This window comes from Panthera pardus, unplaced genomic scaffold (genome assembly GCF_024362965.1).
Source record: "Panthera pardus isolate Hobbes unplaced genomic scaffold, ASM2436296v1 HiC_scaffold_1, whole genome shotgun sequence".
NCBI classification, from domain to species: Eukaryota; Metazoa; Chordata; class Mammalia; order Carnivora; family Felidae; genus Panthera; species Panthera pardus.
In genome coordinates, this window is record NW_026526654.1 from 20,225,107 (window position 1) to 20,246,059 (window position 20,953).

General features: G+C 38.0%; 1 protein-coding gene and 1 pseudogene across 6 annotated transcripts in view; one reads left to right on the forward strand and one right to left on the reverse strand.

Annotated features, from left to right (window-relative positions):
* PCCA (propionyl-CoA carboxylase subunit alpha) overlaps nucleotides 1-20,953 on the reverse strand; it is a 413,570-nt gene that overhangs the window by 327,170 nt on the left and 65,447 nt on the right. For all 6 annotated transcript variants that reach the window (XM_053890918.1, XM_019443967.2, XM_019443966.2 and 3 more), the window contains 2 exons: nucleotides 17,724-17,837; nucleotides 15,869-15,922 (listed from right to left, as the gene is read on the reverse strand). In XM_053890918.1, the coding sequence (XP_053746893.1) occupies nucleotides 15,869-15,922; nucleotides 17,724-17,837 (168 nt within the window). The remainder of the gene's footprint in view (nucleotides 1-15,868; nucleotides 15,923-17,723; nucleotides 17,838-20,953) is intronic.
* LOC128776658 (U6 spliceosomal RNA) lies at nucleotides 5,679-5,777 on the forward strand (annotated as a pseudogene).

Consider the following 20,953-nt stretch of genomic DNA (forward strand, 5'->3'; position numbering starts at 1 on the left):
AATGGTGTGATGAAGGATGGTAATGGCAGGAATGACAATAAAAACCACAGCCTTTATATATTTCACTAATAAACATAGGCTCAAATTTAACTCCAAAGCATAAAGATTGCAAAACAAATTTACCATTAACAAATATGTATGGAAAACAAAGCCATATTATACTAACAGTCACAGACATCCAATATTAAGATTCTGTCATGTAAAAGAAAGTAATAGGAAATAGATCCTAATAAATGTTTGTTAATTACTTTTAAAAATAAAAATGTACTTCAAATGAGCATAGCGTGAATAGCAAGGAGATTAGGCCACTCCCCAAAGTTTGTCTCATGTTTGGAAGTATATATAAACAATTCCACTAAAATTGGCAAAGAAGTATTTATGATTAGTAAGTAAAGTCGTAAATAACAGGAATTCAAAGATGAGTAAGTAAAGGTCCTTGATTTCACACATAATTAATTGTAAGGCCAGAAAAGAATGCCAGAGTGCAGAGGGAAGGAGTAGTCAGAGAAGTCTTGCTCTCTCTGACTAGAATGTTCTTTTCCCATGACATCTCAGCTTAATGGTCACCCTCTCTGAGAGATTCTTTGGTCCCACCTTCTCTAAAGAGGCCATCCAGTTAACTTACGGCACAGCATTTCTCAATTTGGGGACCTCAGAACCTCTTTCATTTTAAAACTCTATTGACCTCAAAGAGCTTCTGCTTATTCATGTTAAATCAATATTTACAGTGCTAAAATTAACAAATTTTTTAAATATTTACTTGTGTGACTCTTGATCTCAAGGGTTGTGAGTTCAAGCCCCACACTGGTTGTAGAGATTACTTAAAAATAAAATCAAAAAATAAACAATAAAATATATATTAATTTTAAGAGAATTAACCCTTTTTTAATGTTTATTCATTTTTTAAATTGTTTTTAATGTTGATTTATTTTTGATAGAGAGGACACAAGGTGAGTGGGTAGGAGAAGGGAGAGAGGAGACACAGAATCTGAAGCAGGCTCCAGGCTCTGAGCTGTCAGCACAGAGACCGATGAAGGGCTCAAACCCACAGACCATGAGACCTTGACCTGAGCCGAAGTCAGACGCTTAACTGATCGAGTCACCCAGGCACTCCAAGAATGAACCCATTTAGAATTAACAATTAGAATGAACATTTTCATAACAAGTTAGTAAATGTTTTACATTTGCACAGACTTCTAACATAAAGCTTAATACAGCTGGATTATCCTATCTGTTCTGGACTTAATCTGTTACAATATACATCGTGTGGCCACACGAAAACTCTACTGCAGAGTCGTGAGGAAATGAGTGGGGAAAAACTATTACTCAAACATTTTTTACTTGGCAGAGTCTCTGAAAAGGTCCCAAGGATCCCCAAGTGCCCCAGAACATGCTGGCAGCCAATACTCTGCCACTCACCCACTTTTTCTTCCTCTTTACAGCATTCAAATGATCTGACTTTGTGAATTCACTTCTAATCACCTACCTCTCTGTACTTGAATATAACCTCATGAACACTCAGATTTTTATCCTGTTCATCTTGACTATATCTATTATCTAAAAGACTATCTGGCACCTTCCCACTCTTGCCACAAGATAGGAGATAAATCTCTTATGAAAATAAAACTATGGTTTTCCATTTGCATCATCCTTCTGAAAGTAATCCACATATATGCTTACCCTTGGCTTACCCTGTGGGTTCCTTGTGACTAAAACCCCCCTATACCAAAAACAAAACAAAAACCTACACCAAGAGTGGAAGGTGCTCATCCTATTATACTAGGTCATTTTTCCAAACTGTATCGAGTGTTAATGGATATCTTGTGAGGGCAGGTAAGTAATGATCTAATAAAATAATAAGACAAACTAAAGACTTGAATTCTCAAATTCTTATTCTAGTACAAAAACACAATCAAAACATGATTATTTCTTTTGGCAATTAATGTGTCCTTGAGACAATCATGTCTACTTTAATCTAAACACACATCATAATAACAAAGCACGGTAAAAACTCTTTGAGAAATGCAGTCCTATGTAAAAGATCATCTTAGCAGAAGTTGCTTATGAGACATAAAAAATACTTCAGGGGTACCTGAATGGCTCAATCGGTTAAGCGTCCAACTCCTGCTTTCAGCTCAGGTCATGATCTCAGGGTTCGTAGAATTGAGCTCTGCATCAGGCTCTGCAGACAAACTGACAACATGGAGCCTGCTTGGGATTGTCTCTCTCCCTCTCTGCCCCTTTCCCACTCCGGTTCTCTCTCTCAAAATTAACATTAAACAAACAAAAAAAAAGGTTTATTTATTTTTGAGAGAGACACACACAACGTGAAAGCAGGGGAGGGGCAGAGAGAAAGAGAGAGAGAGAGGGAAACACAGAATCTGAAGCAGTCTCCAGGCTCTGAGCTGTCAGCACAGAGCCCAGTGCGGGGCTTGAACTCCAGAACCATGAGATCATGACCTGAGCCAAAGTCGGACGCTTAACTGACTGAGCTATCCAGGTGCCCCCCAAGCCTCGTTTTTTTCATTAAAAAGAGATACTTAAATGTGATATCTGGAATAAAGATAGGCACCTCCTTACTACCCTAGATTAAGCTCTTTTAACAATTTTATTTGTTCGTTTGTTTGTTTGTTTGTTTATTTTGTGACCAACCTGACATAGAAGGGAGCTTCCTTTTACATCTTCCCTCTGGTCTAAGGAACAGTTTACACACATGAGAAGGGCACTTCTTTACCGTTTATGGTGCCATGCTGTAATCAAGAGGTCAAGATGGGCTGGAAAAAGCTAAGTTTTTAGAGAGCATACCTTGACTTTAACATCAACGACAGACACCAAACTAAAGGGTAAGGACAAAACATTCTCTTTCTCCTTGTGATGAAACTATCAAGTGCAAGTATTAAAGAGTAAAGGCATACATTTTAATGACAGGATAACATTTCAAAGACAGGGCTAAAATCCTCTCACAGGATGTACAGGAGAGCTTTAATTTCTCCCAAGTTTAGTAAATTCTCCAAGACAATCAACTAACACTGAACCTATTATTTACTCTATGATAATCCAGCCTACCAGAACAACATGGGATATAAAAACATACTTCTTTGGGGGGCACCTGGGTGGCTCAGTCAGTTGGTTGAATGTCTGACTTCGGATGAGGTCATGATCTCCCAGTTGTTGTGTTCAAGCCCCACATCAGCCTCTCCGCTATCAGCACAGAGCCCACTTCATATCCTCTGTACCCCTCTTTCTGTGCCTCTCCCCTGCTGGCGTGTGCACACATGCTCTCTCACTCTTTCTCAAAAATAAACATTAAAAAAAAAATACTTCTTTGGAGCCTAATATACTTCCTTTTATTGATTTTAATGAAAAGTTTCAAACATAATGAAGATTAGACAGAATGGTATCATAAATCCCCAGTTATTGATTACCCAGATTCAACAACTATTTTAAAACTCATTTTAAATTTGTATTTTAGCAATGGTGTAACCAAGTTAGCCTTCTCAATATTATGTATGCCCTTATACCATTAATAATATCAGACACTGAACTAATGGATGCTACCCTAGTGAAATGGCATTTTATGTATATTAATATACAACCAATTCTGTTCATACATTCAATACATTTTATAGAAATTATAGCATTCTAATCAACAATGGCACTCGTAAGGCTATCATTACTAATCAAAACATTTCCTTTTAAGTAAAATATAATGGTTAACAAATGTAACACATAATTTTTTCAAATAGTTTCTTTTTAAATTTTTTTTAATGTTTATTTATTTTTGAGAGAGACAGAGCATGAATAGGGAGGGGCAGAGAGAGAGAGAGAGAGAGAGAGAGAGAGAGAGGGAGAGAGATTGAGAATCTGAAGCAGGCTCCAGGCTCCAAGCTGTCAGCCCAGAGCCGGACACAGGATTCAAACCCAGGAGCTGTGAGATCATAACCTGAGCTCAGACACTTAACCAACTGAGCCACCCAGGCACCCCTCAAACAGATTCTTATTTCTCTTAACACCTATATTCAACGACCAATGAGCATGTGAAGAACTGAATAAAAAGCTAAGAAAATACACACATGTGTCCACACAGGGATGTTAACAAATATGCCATATGTTGGGAAGTGTGCACACACAAGAACAGAATACTCCTAGTAAATTAGCCTATCACACACTGTGCTTCATTCAATATGGTGTCTCAGGAACTTTGTAACAGTATCTTTAGATAAGGTCCAGTCCAAAAACAAAACCCCAGCAATCATCTCATTATTTCTGCCTCTTTGCCCATGTTGGAAAGCATGCACTTAAAAGTTTAATTTTAGAATGTATTGAGGCAATAAGAATCATTAACTATACGTAACAGTGATAATTAATGTTACTTCATTTAATCTGACAAAATCTTCAATCTACTACTTTCACTGGAACAACAAAAAGTGTTTCCTACTGAGTTCCTTCTAAATTTAGGGATTATATACAAATAAATAGATGAAACTCAATTTTAAGAGATCACAAAGTTACAATAAATTAAAAGTAGCATCACAACCTAAAAATACAGGGAGGTTTCTCAAAGTGCCCTTTCTATATTTCCAGAATTCCAAATTTTAATTCAGCAACTTTTCTCACCTATCAAATAGTGAGCAAGCACCTACTGAAAGTTTCGGTAATACAACAGAATTAAAAGCATGATTTCAACTTTCTACTCATTTACAAGTTGAGTGACAATCAATAGATGACAGATAAAAATGTACAGCCAAGGCGCCTGGGTGGCTCAGTCAGTTAAGCACCTGACTCTTGATTTCAGCTCGGGTCATGCCCTCACAGTTCCTGGGATTGAGCCCCACGTCAGGCTCTGCACTAACATCTCAGAGTCTGATTGGGATTCTCACTCTCCTTCTCTCTTGGCCCCACTCCCACACATGCTGATGCATTCTCTCTCAAAATAAACAAATAAACATTTAAAAAATGTGGTATAGCCATACCATGGACTTATCAGACTTAGAAAGCAATGAAATTTTGACACACACTACAACATGGATGAACCTCAAGGACATTATGCTCAGTGAAATAAGCCACACATAAAAGGTCAAAAGTTATATGAGTCCAGTCATAAGAGTTACCTAGCATAGGCAAATTCATAAAGACAGAAAGTAAAACAGACCTTATCCTGGGTAGGGGTGGGAGTAGTAGAGAGTTACTGTTTTCGTTGTTGTTTTGTTTTTGTTTTTTGAGAGAGAGAGAGAGAGAGAGAACGAGCAGGGGAGGGGCAGAGAAAAAGAGGAACTGAAGATCCGAAGCAGGCTCTGTGCTGACAACAGAGAGCCCAGTGTGGGTTCAAACTCACAAGCCATGAGATCAATACCCAAGTTGAAGTCAAACGCTCAACTGATGAGAGTTACTGTTTGATGAGTACAGGGTTTCAGTTTTGGATGATGAAAAATAAAATGGTAGTGAGAGTTGCACACTGTAAATGTACTTAATGCCACTGAATTGTACACTTAAAAATGGTGAAGTGGGGAGGCACCTGGGTGGCTCAGTCAGTTAAGCATCCAACTCTTGATTTCAGCTCAGATCATCGTCTCACCATTTGTGGGTTTGAACCCCACATCGAGGTCTGTGCTGACAGTGCAGAGCCTGCTTGAAATTCTCTCAAAAAAAAAAAAAAAATTTACAAAAAATAGAGAAAAGGGGCCCCACATGTACTAAAATTAGAAAGATAGAGAGGATTATTAGCATGGCCCCTAAGCAAAAATGACATGCAAATTCATGAAGAATTCCATATATTTTTTAAATAGTGAAAAGGGTAATCCTATGTTATATAATTATGTATAATTAAATATGTATGTAATTAAAAATTTTCTAAAAAACTAAGAATTTCTCCTAAAAATGGACCAAAGTGAAAATAAGTCTTAATTTCAACTTATACTTGTGTCATTAATGAAGGAAATGTCCTAACTTACCTCAAACATGTTTACAGCAAAAATAGACATTTTCCTATGGAATTTGTAATCTATGCAGATGAAATACTCATGACAACTATTAACACAGAGAATGTTGATGGAAAAATGGGGGAGGGGGGGACTGTACAATTGTAAATTCTTTTTTGAGAAAGAGAGAGAGAGAGAGAGCGCATAAGCAGGACAGAGACAGAGAATCCCAAGCAGGCTCCATGCTCACCGTGGAGCCCAACACGGGGCTCCATCCCACAAACCATGAGATCATGACCTGAGCCAAAATCAAGAGTTGAATGCTCAACCAACTAAGCCACCCAGGTGCCTATACAACCGTAACATGTCTACATTTTACATGAAATAGTGTAATATTACCTCTAAGTAGACCATATAAAGTTAAGGATGTATATTGTAATCCCTAGAAAAACCACTAAAAAATGTAAAAGGTCTAATAGGTAACTTTAAATGGAATTCCAAAATTTAATATAATCCAGAGAAACAAGAAAACAGAAGAAAAAAAAAGTGAGACAACCAGAAAGCAAACAAAATGGTAGCCATAAATGCAGTCACACTAGTAATTTATTAAATGTTAATAAATTTTACTGGAATTGCATATTGAAGATGGTTACACAATTCCATGACAATACTAAAAAGCACTGAATTGTTTATGAGAAAAGGGTGAATGTTAGGACATGGGAATTACACCTCAGTAAAGCTGTTAGTAAAGAAAATAAGGCAAAGCACCTGGGTGGCTCAGTCAGTTAAGCATCTGACTCTTGATTTTTGGCTCAGGTCATGATCTCACAGTTCGTGAGATCGAGCCACATGTTGAGCCCCGTGTCTGGCTCTGTCTGGCTCTCTCTCCACTCCCCCCCAACCCCTATCACCCACTCATGCCAGAAAGAAAGAGAGAAAAAGAGAGAGAGAGAGAGAGAGAGAGAGAAGGGGGGGGGGGGGAGAAAGAAAGAAAGAAAGAAAGAAAGAAAGAAAGAAAGAAAGAAAGAAAGAAAGAAAGAATGAATTAGGCAAACCAAAAAACCTTAATTGTCTAAACACTACAACTTGAAAAAGATATGGATTATTAGAATGATTTAAAAAGCATGACCAGGGGCGCCTGGGTGGCGCAGTCGGTTAAGCGTCCGACTTCAGCCAGGTCACGATCTCGCGGTCCGTGAGTTCGAGCCCCGCGTCAGGCTCTGGGCTGACGGCTCGGAGCCTGGAGCCTGTTTCCGATTCTGTGTCTCCCTCTCTCTCTGCCCCTCCCCCGTTCATGCTCTGTCTCTCTCTGTCCCAAAAATAAAAAAAAAATAAAAAAAAATAAAAAAAAAAACGTTGAAAAAAAATAAAAAGCATGACCCACCTACACACTGCTACAAGAGACATGTTTTCAACATAGAGTCAGATGTGGAAATATATATTGTGTGAACTGTGAGCAAAGACACTTGAGTCTTCAAACATTAAGCACCCTATCTGAGATCACATAGCTACAATGTGGCAGAAGAAGAATTTTAACTGATTCCAGACTGTGCTAATAACTGAAGGGGACAGTAAGGAATTAGGGGAGAAGGAAAGTTCATAGGATAAAATTCAAGCTATTTTAACCAAGCCAAGAGCAGGAAATCCCAACCTCATCAAATCCTAGATTCATTTTTTTTTTTAATGTTTATTTTTGAGAGAGACAGAGTGCAAGTGGGGAAGGGGCAAAGAGAGAGAAAGAGAGACAAAGAATCCAAACTGGGGTCAGCACACAGCCTGACGAGGGGCTTGAACCCACTAACTGTGAGATCATGACCTGTGCCGAAGTCGGCTGCTTAACCGACTGAGCCACCCAGGCGCCCCTCAAATCCTACATTCTTAACCTTCCTATTGAAGGCATCCCCAAACCCCACAAACCTATATGAATTTGCCTTGTCTACACCCTTAAAAAATCTCCCTAAAAATAAAGGAGGATTTATCCATGTCAGAGCATTTCTATTCACATCTTCAAATTCTTCAACAAATACTCTAGAAGCTGAACTCTAATCCAACACACAGGAAAATAAACTTCTCAAACATTTCCGAGGACATTCTGTTATGATAGGGTTTTATGAAGTTATTTCATAAATTCTGAACATAACATTTAAGAGTCACAATTACAAATATACTATAAAATTGTCAGAAGGGGAGCACCCGGATGGCTCAGTCGGTTGAGCGTCTGACTTTGGCTCAGGTCATGATCTCGCGGTCTGTGAGTTCGAGCCCCACGTCAGGCTCTGTGCTGACAGTTTAGAGCCTGGAGCCTGCTTCGGATTCTGTGTCTCCCCCTCTCTCTGCCCCTCCCCCACTCATGCTCTGTCTGTCAAAAATAAATATTAAAAAAAATTGTTTTTTAAATTGTCAGAAGAGTTGCCAAACTTCCCCTCCCAATCCATGGAGACCAGATTGATTCAATTTAAGAATATCATGGAGTGGGGGGCTACTGGATGGCTCAGTCAGTTGAGTGTCCAACTTTGGCTTGGGTCATGATCTCACAATTTTTCAGTTCAAGCCCCACATTAGGCTCACTGCTGTCATTCTGGAGCCCACTTCAGATCATCTGTCCCCTTCTCCCTCTGCCCCTCCCCCACTTGTGCTCTCTCTCTCAAATAAATAAAAAGCATTTATATATATACATAAAATCACAGAGTGGTAAAAGGTATCAATGACTATTTTACATTTCCACCAGCTCTTTCAAAAAGTGAGCAAATCCAAGTGAAGACAGTTACTTTCACTAGGATCCAAGATCACAAGATCAGAAAAACAAAAGAAATAGCTGTTTTCAGACCTTAAAAATGGCACACCAAGCGGAGGGGAGGAAGAATGGAGAAGAAAGAGCCTCCATCAACAGCAAAAATAGGCACCAGCCAAAGCTATCTTTTATAAGACAAAAAAACAAAAGAAACAAACAAAACACTAACAACCCAGTCTAGTTTCAATCCATCTTCAAAGCAGTTTGGAACATTTACTGAGTACAGAATTTGTAACTTTTGTTACAAACTATAGTCTCATTGATTAGCTATGTGACACTGGGCAAGGCATTTACTCCTGAGATTATTCTCTTCTTAACACCAAGGGATGATGATAATACAACACAGCTTGTCGGGAAGATTAAATAAGAATGGTGCTAGTGTATCTGTAGGTTGTATTCCATACCTATTTTTAAAAGCCTGGGGGAAGGCAAGAAATATTCTGTGCCACTTCTTTTCTCATAAACAAAATCTACTTTGGCAAATAAGACAAATCTATAGCAAAATTCTAACACACACACTCACTCTGGAAGAATATAAATATAGTTGCAGTGGTAGCTTCCAAACTGGGGGCTAGGGACAGAGGTTCACAGATGGAGAAAACCTTCTTTTCCAGAATATGCATGTGACTGAAATTTAAGATTTTACATTCTCAAAAATGTTTCATTTTAACATAATAAAAATCAAAGATCTATGTCCAATATGGAATTTCTACTAATGTTAAGAAAACGTATATAGTTAAAACTAGATATCTACAAAATACACTGCAGTAACATTATTCAACTTTCTTAAGCCATGATATAAATAAATTTCAACAGTCATGCACAAAACATACTTCTGTGAGTTACCCAGATCACAGCCTACATATAGATAAAATCAGAGTTATATACAATTCTGAACTTGCAAGGTTTAAGCCTCTCCTTTATCCTCCTACCTAAAAAAAAGTTGTTACAACTATGAGTGAATAGAGTATCATAGGAATCACTTTAAATTTACTCTGCTATTTTAAGAACAAAAATAGTGCTAAATGAAACTATTGGCTAACTTGCTAACTTCAGAATTTTAGTATCAGTTACAAACCACTTAAAGCACACTTCTTAACTCTAATAACGCACTATGGATTACAATCTCCCAAGTGAGACAAGGGACCCAGCAAGATGCTGTCTTCCAAGTTTCTGCCTACACAACAGTCATTTTCCTACAATCTGACCATGCACTACCTGTATTACTGTTAAATGGAGAGAAAGGTTTCTATGAGCTTTGGGTAAGTTGACCACAGTTATTTGGTCTTCACCGTTTGGGTTCTCTGTGAATGCTCTATTTCCAACTTAGCCAACGAGGGCACAGTGGTTTTTATTTCAAGTGCTCTGTACCTGAAAGTCAACCAACGTAGGCCAAGTCCTGACTCTGTTACTACTAGCATAGTGTAACTATTAGAGGTCACTGTACCTGAGTCATTGTTTTCCTTTCATGATAGTGTTCATAATATCCAGCTTCGGTGGTTGCATGAATGAAAGAAATCATGGGTCATAATAATTTGTAAACTACATTATTATGCACAGATATACAGCAGTATAATTCTATCAAACTATTAACCTCAACAGGAAAAAAAAAATCTAAACTCACAAAATAGACATGAAAACTATCAGACTAATTTCCCAAAAGCACTAACTTCAACTATATCCTTGTCACTAAATGCTCTTCAACAGCTCTCTCCTCTACTAAAGTAATTATTAACAATAATAAAGATTAAGATGATTTGCCTGGCAATGCCAGACTCTGTGCTAAGTTCTTTATATAAGTTGTTTCCCATCTTTACAACAACCTTGCAGGTAGGGGTCATTCTCTTCATTTTACAGATGAAACAATGTTAACTTATTTCCAAGTTTTGCTGTTACAAACAACCTTGCAATGAACATTTCTTAAGGTTTGTCTTTGTAGGTGAAGTTCCTTGTCAAGTCAAAGAATATATACACTAAATTGTAATAAATACTAGTAAATTTCTAGCAAAAAAAAAAAAAAAGCCTAAAATACTTTATATTCCCAAGAACAATTTTCCTGTCCACTTGCCTACACTGGATATTACAGCCAGTTTTTAAATTTTTGGTAAATCCAATGGATAGAAAAATGACATCTCATCACTGTTTTTGAACAGTTATATTCCTTAATCTGTTAAAAGGTGTCCAACAGAAGGAGATAAAAGAATATGATCATCAAATCTGAAGTGCTTGCTACAGTTTTCTATAAGCTTCCACGCTGAGCACTGTGGATAAAACTCACCGTCGATATGCATGTACACACATATCTTTTAAATACATGGGCAAGACCCAAACGTGAAACATGAACTATTAAATCTAACGTACAAATTTCTCATAAAGCTAATCCCTATAATTTGTAATGCTGTGCTTTAGTAAAATAAATTACTAAATAAATAAATAAATATATATATATATATATATATTTACTATACTTACATAGATACTTACTATATCTATACACATACATATGTTAGCAAACTAACTAGGAACACTATGAAATCTCTTTTAATATTTATTTAATGTTTACTTATTTTTGAGAGAGAGACAGACAGAGACACAGACTGTGAGCAGGGGAGGGGCAGAGAGAGAGGGGGAGACACAGAATCAGAATCAGGGTCCAGGCTTTGAGCTGTCAGCACAAAGCTCGATGCAGGGCTCAATCCCACAAACTGAGAGATCATGACCTGAGCCAAAGTTGGACACTTAACCGACTGAGCCACCCATAAGCCGCTAAAATCTCTTTAAACCAATACCTCCTTTTTTCAAGAGCAGGTAGTTTTACTTTTTTCTTTCTTTCTTTTTTTTTTTTTTATTTAATGTTTATTTTAGAGAGAAAGAGCATGAGCAGCGGAGGGACAGAGAAAGAGGGAGACAGAAACCGAAGCAGGCTCCAGGCTCTTAGCTGTCAGCACAGAGCCCGACGTGGGGTTCAAACCCATGAACTGTGAGATCATGACTTGAGCCGAAGTCAGACGCTTAACTGACTGAGCCACCCAGGTGCCCCTCAAAGCTCTTTCATAAATTAAAGAATTTATTTTCTTAATTCTCCTCATAGCTTCCTATCACTGTGTTTTTACCGCTCAGAATACAAGGAGCCCAGAAGGGAAATACAGAATGAAACACAGTTTGGAAATAAAATCTGTTGGCTCGGCACATTAAGATTACTGAAAATTACTGAAATTTCTTCATGAGGGTGATTTGTAGCTTTGTTTTTTTCCATGATTTAAGCAAAACCAAAGTATGATTTGGTTTAAATCAGGTACAGTAGGGATTCTAGGTAATCTGATCCCACTGCATGTAAATTAAGCATAAAGAATAATGGTCACGGGTACCCACAAACATACTCCCACACAGAGGCCCAAATGAAGGCTGTTATTACAAAAAAAAAAAAAAAAACAAAAAGAATTAGTCTTGGAAAAAAAAAAAAACCATAATGTTCAGTATGCTTTTATACTTGGTTTACTATATATTTTCTAATGTTTCTAAAAACAACAATGTATCACATAAAGCACAACTCGTTTTTCCATAAGCAAAATAAATATGCTGGTCTTTGAACAGCAATTTTAAAAAACAGAATCAAGGGTGCCTGGGGAGCTCAGTCGGTTGAGCATCTGACTGTTGATTTCCACTCAGGTCGTGATCTCACGGTTTGTGAGATCTAGCCTGACACTGGGCTCTGCACTAACAGTGTGGAGCCTCCGTGGGATTTTCTCTTTCTCTCTCAAAATAAATATTTTTTTAAAAAAGACAGTAAAAAAACAGAACTAGAAAAAAATGGGGGGAAAAAACCTCCATATTTGATTAAATCTCAAACATAAGATATGGTATTATAATAAAAGGAACTCCACAGTATCCAACTTTAAAAAAAAAGAAAATTCCAGGGGTACCTTGGTGGTTCAGTTGGTTGAGCATCTGACTCTTGATTTCCACTCAGGTCATGATCTCACGGTTTGTGAGATCTAGACTCACACTGGGTTCTGCACTGACAGTGTGGAGCCTCCGTGGGATTTTCTCTTTCTCTCTCAAATATTTTTTTAAAAAGACAGTAAAAAAACAGAACTAGAAAAATGGAGGGGGAACCTCCATATTTGATTAAATCTCAAACATAAGATATGGTATTATAATAAAAGGAACTCCACAGTATCCAACTTAAAAAAAAAAAATTCCAGGGGTGCCTGGGTGGTTCAGTTGGTTGAGCATCTGACTTCAGCTTAGGTCATGATCTCACAGTTCATGAGTTCAAGCCCCACATTGGGCTCGCTGCTGTCAGCACAGAGCCTGCTTTGAATCCTCTGTCCCCTTCTCCCTCTGCCCTCCCTCCACTCATGCTCTCTCAAAAATGAATAAACATTAAAAAAAAATTTTCAGCTTCTCCTTGCCAAAGTCACCACCACCAACATGGTTATCTATCACCACTACAACGTAAAGCATATTTCCAAGAATATATTCAGTTTGAGAGAGTAACTATTGAATCCAATGGCTGGTCACCAATCACACAATGTTTATATGGCCTAACATAATCAGTAGGCAATTTCATTTCAATGCTGTATTTTTTTTTTTTTCAACGTTTTTTTATTTTATTTATTTTTGGGACAGAGAGAGACAGAGCATGAACGGGGGAGGGGCAGAGAGAGAGGGAGACACAGAATCGGAAACAGGCTCCAGGCTCCGAGCCATCAGCCCGGAGCCTGACGCGGGGCTCGAACTCACGGACCGCGAGATCGTGACCTGGCTGAAGTCGGACGCTTAACCGACTGCGCCACCCAGGCGCCCCAATGCTGTATTATTTTTTATGGAACTTACCAACTATACCTAGATATCCCAAAAGGAGCATTTTAAATGGCACACTCCAATGGGAAAAGATTTTAATGCTAGGAAAGCTATATCCCAAAAAGAATCTTGCCACGATACACACAAAAAAAGACAGGGTTAGTTATCACTAGCTGCATATTTTCGTTGTGAACCAAAACACAGCAACATTGCCTTCTAACTATAAAGCAGTCCCTTTTGTGATAGACGAAAAGTTTTCTTGCAGGTTATTGTTTTATTATTTTTAATCTAGTAATTAATCTTTCCATATCATTCATTGAACCTACTATGCAGAAATCATTAAAATATAAAACAAAAGGGAAACAAAGACCAATGAGACCAAGTCTCTCATCTCAAGAGGAGATTAAAATACAGTAAAGGAAAAATTTTAATATGGAAAGAGGTATATCAAACAAGAAATCTCAAAAAAAAATGCTCTAGCAAATAGAAGAAAGAGATTACTTCTCACCTGAAGGGCATGGAAACTATGCTGATAGTAGTAACATGTGAACCATGCCTTTCGGGACAGGCAGAAGTTGGAAATGTGGGAGAGGACCGGTGTGCCCACAGGGTAAAGAGTGCTGAAAAGGATGGAACAGGAAAGAACTAGCCATGTTTGAGAATGGCACTGTTGTCTTGGCTGAGGCATAGCACTGACAATGGGAAATGGAGGAGAAATTACAAAGCAAATTAGTCAGTAAGGAAGGTGGTCATTCACCTATTCTATACTCTTCTCTCTAATGCAAAGCCCCTGATGGAAATATCCTTCATTTAAGGAGAATGTGAACTTCCTCATAGTATTTTTCCCCTGAACTGAAGTCACTTGTGGACTTGACTTATTTTCCACAACATGACTGTGAGCCCCTCATGAGCAGGACACACATCTGATGCCTTTTTATATCCTTCTCAAATATAAACACAGCAAACAACCATTTTTTTTAACGATTGAATGCATGGATGAACACACAGGCTGTGTCATTTAACTTCTCTGAGACCCAGATACTCTACACCAAGGGTTGGCAAATTTCTACACAAAGGGCCATACAGTAAATATTTCAGGCATTGCAGGTTATTTGGTCTCTGCTATAGCTTCACAACTCTGCTGTTATAAAGCCAAAGCAGCCACAGACATCACGTACATGAATGAGCATGGATGTGTGCCAATAAAATTTAATTTACAAAAACAGGCGGCAGGCTGCATTTGGCCGATGGACCATGGTTTAGAGACTCCTCATCTACACAAACTTAAGTCTAATACATTATATTGTACAAGCACATTCACATGTATTATATTCAAATCACTTTTGACATAACGATACAACTCAGTCAAAATTTCAGGCAAGAGGCTAGCAAAAAAGAATAGAAATGGGAAAGTGTGCACATGCTGCACAAATGGTAAATGTGGTAAATGTGGTAAATGTGGGCCTTTGGTTGCTTCCACCTCATCTGCCCTCTCCAGGCACCTGTTACCATTAGCTATCTGTGTCACCTTACATCACAACTCCGTCAGGCCTCACTTTAATCTTTAGGCCCTAGTTTATAACCTATTAATTGGTTAAAATAAATCATTCTAAACTAGAACTCTAGGATCTCAAAAATTGTCCAAATTAAATTTATGGATCTTAAGTCAAAATTTCATCTAGAAAATTATATTCGTAAGTAATTCTGAATCCATGAAACAACAAAATATAAATATTTCACAGAAATAAAGTATAACATATTAGAATAGTAAATTAAGATACCTCCTGGGATAACTGATCCAATGAGCTTTTTGAAACATTCAAAATCCTAGTTTAGCACCTGAACACTAAGTTTTCAGTACCATCTTGAATGTAGTTCAATTCATTTAACCAACGTGGTAATATCTGGAAAAGACTTTGGTAATACAAAAGTCTTTTCCCAAAACAGAAATTTGATCTTAAATATCACAATATGCAATGAAAAGGGAAATAGATAGAATCTTACTTCTGGCTTCACAGTCCATGCTTGTGTTATAATAATAAATCACTGGACTCTTTGACATAGTTAGCTACAAATCTGAAGAGTCGAATTTTTAAAAAGTCCATATAGTATATGACAAACTCAGTGTCATTAGCTAGGTATAAAGGTGATCTCATAACTCTTCCACTTTTATTCTTTAAACCAAGACCTGGGTTTCAGAACAAAAACTCTTCACTTTTTACAAGTAATTTTCAAAGACTTGATGGGTCAATTAAAATTCTTTAATGCATCATGACCCACATTTACAAAAGCAATACCATCACGCTGCTTTCTGAGATAGAAGTCAACAGATTCTGATCCATGACAAACTTACCAGACATTTGGCAAATTCTTTGTTTTCTGAAAGGAATCCATAACCTGGATGTACCTTAGAAATGAAAACAAAACACACATTCAATTTTACAAAAAATTTCACAAAACCTTTTGTAACCAACACAGTGCATTATTGTACTTATAGTTTAAGGGCCTTGAGTAAGGTTACTTCTCCTCAATACTGGCAGCCGCAACTCACATTCCTGAATACAGACCCAAATTCCAAGAGACTGACTATGCAGCATTCACTTGCAGCACACTACCTTTTTCCTAGCCACAATCGGGACCATAATTCTGCCTATCCACCTACATCTGACTATGCTATTCAACACGACCCAAATTCTCCCTACTTCTTCTGAGGCTGCCTTTGGCCACAAGAGTGGAGAAATTTCTAATGGCTGGTGGGTTGAAGTACAAGGTTAAACAAAACCATTTACGGATAGATGAAAAACTCCTAATTCCCCTTCCTTTACAGTCCCAGGAACTACTGCTTTCTAAAACCCTGGGTAAGCCAACAAATACATTTTATTCCTAATAACATGAATATACTCAACCACTATCCAGTGAGCAGTTTCTGTCAAATCTAGGTAAAATCAAAGTCTGGTTTTACTTTTTCTTTGTATTCTGAAATTTTTTATGCTAACTAGACGTCTACTCTTTCTCCCCTGGCCCAACCCATTTAGCCACTCACAACCACTTTATGCAATCCTCTCTCACAAGCCACGCTGCTACAATTGAAGTTCTACCGTCCTGTTCTACCACACCAGCCAAACAAATGTAGCCACTCTATCACTGGTCAGCATTGAATGTATTTCCAAGAAAACAAGTCTGCTAGAAGGAAAGTCAAATTTTGGAAGGAGCCAATATCATAATCTAGAAGTAGCTACACATCTGAGATTTTTAAACGCTTTAGGAACATGGTACAGAATTGAAATGACTGCATCACAGGAAAAGTTTCACTCCATCAACTGCATTTCACAGAAACATTTCATGAAAGATTGCACTCTGATAAGCTGTCGTCAAAAGGTTAAGAGCTTTACCTTCATTAACTCTGATAATAAACTGTAAACATCTATAATATGGGTTCATGAATTCAGTTTTTATTTAAACCTGTATCTTACTACAACATTTCTTTCAAAGACACGTGAGCGCTAACTGAAGCACTCCAGGCTAATTGCTGGTGTTGGCTGTTTCCATCCCATTTCAGAGATGACTCCCAGTAGTTACAACATTATATATAATTAGTTCTCTGATATGAAACATATATACCCACCAACAACAAAACACTATTCCTGATGTCAGAAACCAGTTCCTTCCCTGGATTCCACCCCATTCAAACAGAATTAGACATGGAAAGCATTATTTATTTCTCCGTGCAAGTGTATTCCACTGACATTATCAAACTGAAATAATTACCAATTGCATAGTTTTTATTTCTGGAAGTGTAACCAGGTGTCCTAAGGTTAACATGATTAAAAGAGAACTTGAAGAATCTTTTGGATCCTACTGGTAATACAGATTTTTTTCTTAATCTTATTACACTGAAAGGGTTAATACTCAAAACTAATTGGGATTTTTTTTTCCCTAGCAAATTTGGAAATGAACTGAAACTGCTCCCTGGTGTGAAAGCTGAATCCAACAGCCACCTGCAGGATCAGCGACCAACACTGCCAGATGCTACAAAGCCTTTGATTTCCAGTAGCGAATTCGGACACATTTAACTCGTATGACATGAACTAACTGCAACAGCATTTTCAATCATTCTTTCTTATTTTTTTTTTTTCCTGAATACCAACTCTAGCTTTCTGCTCACTATATATGAAACAGCTGCAGTAGATAGATTCATTCAGACTCACAGCTTGGGCCCTGGTTTTCTTAATGGCTTCCATGATGGCATCCATGTTGAGGTAGCTTTTACTGGTGGGAGCTGGGCCAACACAGACAGCCTCGTCCGCCATTTTCACGTGAACCTGAAGAGACAAATCTCTGCATTAACAGATGCTCCCAGCACAAAGAACTCCCATCCCCTGCAAATATACACAAAATTCCAAATCTGATTGTCTCACATATCATTTAGGTAGTCAGATCTCTTCTAAAAAGTGCACTAAAAAAGAAGAGTGGAACAAAGAAGCTCAAGAGGTATATTAACCATGACTGTCATTTATTAGAAGCCTAATCACTCTCTAACCAGGTAACTTCCAGAATATTCCCTACCAATTTGATTAAACCCCCTGCCAACAACTTTAGCCCCTTACTTGGTTCATCAATACATAAATCCCATATCAAAAACTACCCTGTTACATGTAGCCAGAGTAGCCCCGTATTTTCCCAAGAAGCACTCATAAGCTCCCCAAGCAAGTGGGGATAATTAAAGGGACTGAATGAAGGGACACAGTGAGTGTCCCTACACAGCAGCAGGTCAGCACTAAGCATAAAGTTCACCACTAAAGAGTTCACTATCACTACACATGAGCCACAGAATCTTGACAATCATTTAAATACCCTCACATTTGATCCTCATCCATTTTACCTTTCTCCTAGAAGAGCAGATGTGTGCATTAGTCTACTCAAAACTTCAGAATATATAGTCCATTTTTAAGACTACTTATTTTAAAACATTTTAAATCTATTTTTAAGTGTAGGCATTCACTCCTGAAAAGAATAACTTATTTACTTCTAAAAAGAACCTATTCTAAAATGATAATGGGATTCATGTATCTTTGAAATGGATTTCCCTAACGGTCTTCCAGTTTAAGGAATTTCCCATCAGTTTAACTTTATTTTACAAAGCAGACATAAAAACTAGAGCACTTGCATATACCTGGACATTTATGAGCCCACCCCCCCAAAAGTCTAAGATAGAAAGTACTTTTCAATACTGCTAAGTTATATTCTTCGCCGTGAAGTAATTTTTAAGAAGCATTTTTTTTTTTAAGAGAACAAGCAAGCACGCCTGAGCAAGGGAGTGGGGCATGGGGTGGGGGGGAGTGAGTGAGAGTGAGTGAGAGAGAGACAGAGAGAGAGAGAGAGAGAGAGAGACAGAGAGAGAGAGAGAGAGACAGAGAGAGAGAGAGAGAGACAGAGAGAGAGAGAGACAGAGAGAGAGAGAGAGAGAGAGAGAGAGAGAGAGAGAGAGAGAGAGAGAATCTTAAGCAGGCTCCATGCTCAGCACAGAGCCTGACGCAGGGCTTAATCGCCTGAACCACAAGATCATGACCTGAGCCAAAATCAAGAGCCAGACCTTTAACCGAATAAGCTACCCAGGCACCTCAATTTTAAAAACTTTTGAAATTCGGGGCAGCTGGCTGGCTCAGTCTATTAGGTATCCGACTTTGGCTCAGGTCATGATCTCACAGTTCATGGGTTCGAGCCCCGCCAGCAGGCTCTGTGCTGGCAGACAGAGCCTGTTTGGGATTCTCTCTTCCTCTCTCTCTGCCCCTCCCCCACTTGTGCTCTCTGTCAAAATAAGCTTTAAAAAAAAAGTTTTGAAACTCAATTGCAATTTTGTCATCATTGTTGTACTAAATGCCTGATGTGATTTCACTGGGTTGCTAATACAAAACCAACTACATTCAAGCCATGTAATAAGAGCAACTTATTACTGCCTATCAATGACTAGATGGATTTATGTTTCAAGAACTTCAGTATCTTGAAAAATATAAATCCCTTTTTATATACTTCAGTAATATGTAACAATTGTGGAAAAGTTTAAACAGAACTAATCAATTAACTAGGATTACTGCTGGCTACAAGTTTCAAAGACAAAAATAAAAGATTTTAAGTACAAAGTAATCTTCAGAAACTTTTCCAACAGGTTTTTAATTATTAATTTCCTCAACATTTAGTTTTATATTTTCAATTTTTTTATTTAAATAGGAGAAAAGTACATGAACTGGCCTTTTATTTTCCAAATAATAATATAGCAGAACAAAGTGTGTTTTTCATATTACAGAACTGAAAAAAAATCGTCTTCCTCATTGACTTTTTTTAATGACTTTAAACACTTAGATCTAGATAGGTTAGAAATTGTGCCTGAATTTTAAAACTGAGTTAATGGACATTTTCATGTTAGTCCATTAGATGCCTAAGATATGCTTGGAAAACATACTCTCCTTGGTTAAAAACACTGCATCTTAGTGTTAAGCAGTACACTAGACCAGATCTGAATGAAAGCTTTTAAATACATTCTAAACTACTACAGACTAAGGAAGATAGGGAAGACAAGCAGGTGTGAAGATGTTTTGTCATGCTGGGAGGGTCTGTGAAACCTATCACTCAAGAAGATTTGCAGTCAGGTGGGCACTCCCCACCACGTCCATGAATACTTGAGTTTTCCCTGGGATATCATCCAATGTGACCACAACATGAGGTGGAACACTGCCAGGATGACAGACTGTACATTAGATGTGCTCCTTGAGAAGAATGGCAATGCCTCATACGATCTATCCACACTTCAGTACCCACCCAAATCGAACCCAATTCTTTAACGTTACCAACAAGCAAATGTCACCCTTAAAGACTGAAAAGGCAGGGGCACCTGGGTGGCTCAGTCACTTAAGCGTCCAACTCTTGATTTCAGCTCAGGTCATGATCTCACAGTTTTTGAGTTCGAGCCCCACATCGGGCTCTGCACTCACAGTGTGGAGCCTGCTTGGGGTTCTCTTCTTCACTCTCTGCCCTTCCCCTGTTCACATTCTCTCTCTCTCAAAATAAGTAAATAAACTCTAGGGAAAAAAAAAAAAAAAAACACTGAAAAGGCAATGAAAAGAATGCCAACTGCAACAATCTTAATTTGAAAAACCAGGGGGAAAAGATTTTATTTAAGTAATCTCTACACCCAACATGGGGCTCAAACTCCACTGACTGAGCCAGCCAGGTGTCCCAGAAAAAAACATTTTTAAAAACCAGATAAAATCCTATTTCTAACGATGGGGGGGGGGGGGGGCACGGAGAAGAACCTTTCTTTCTATTCTATACAATGTGTCCAAAGAGACATACAAATGTCAACAGACTAGCTTTCTTGCACATCCTTCTAGAAAGGCAATTCATCCCTAGAAAATAAAACATGAGAATTTAAGTCAGTAAA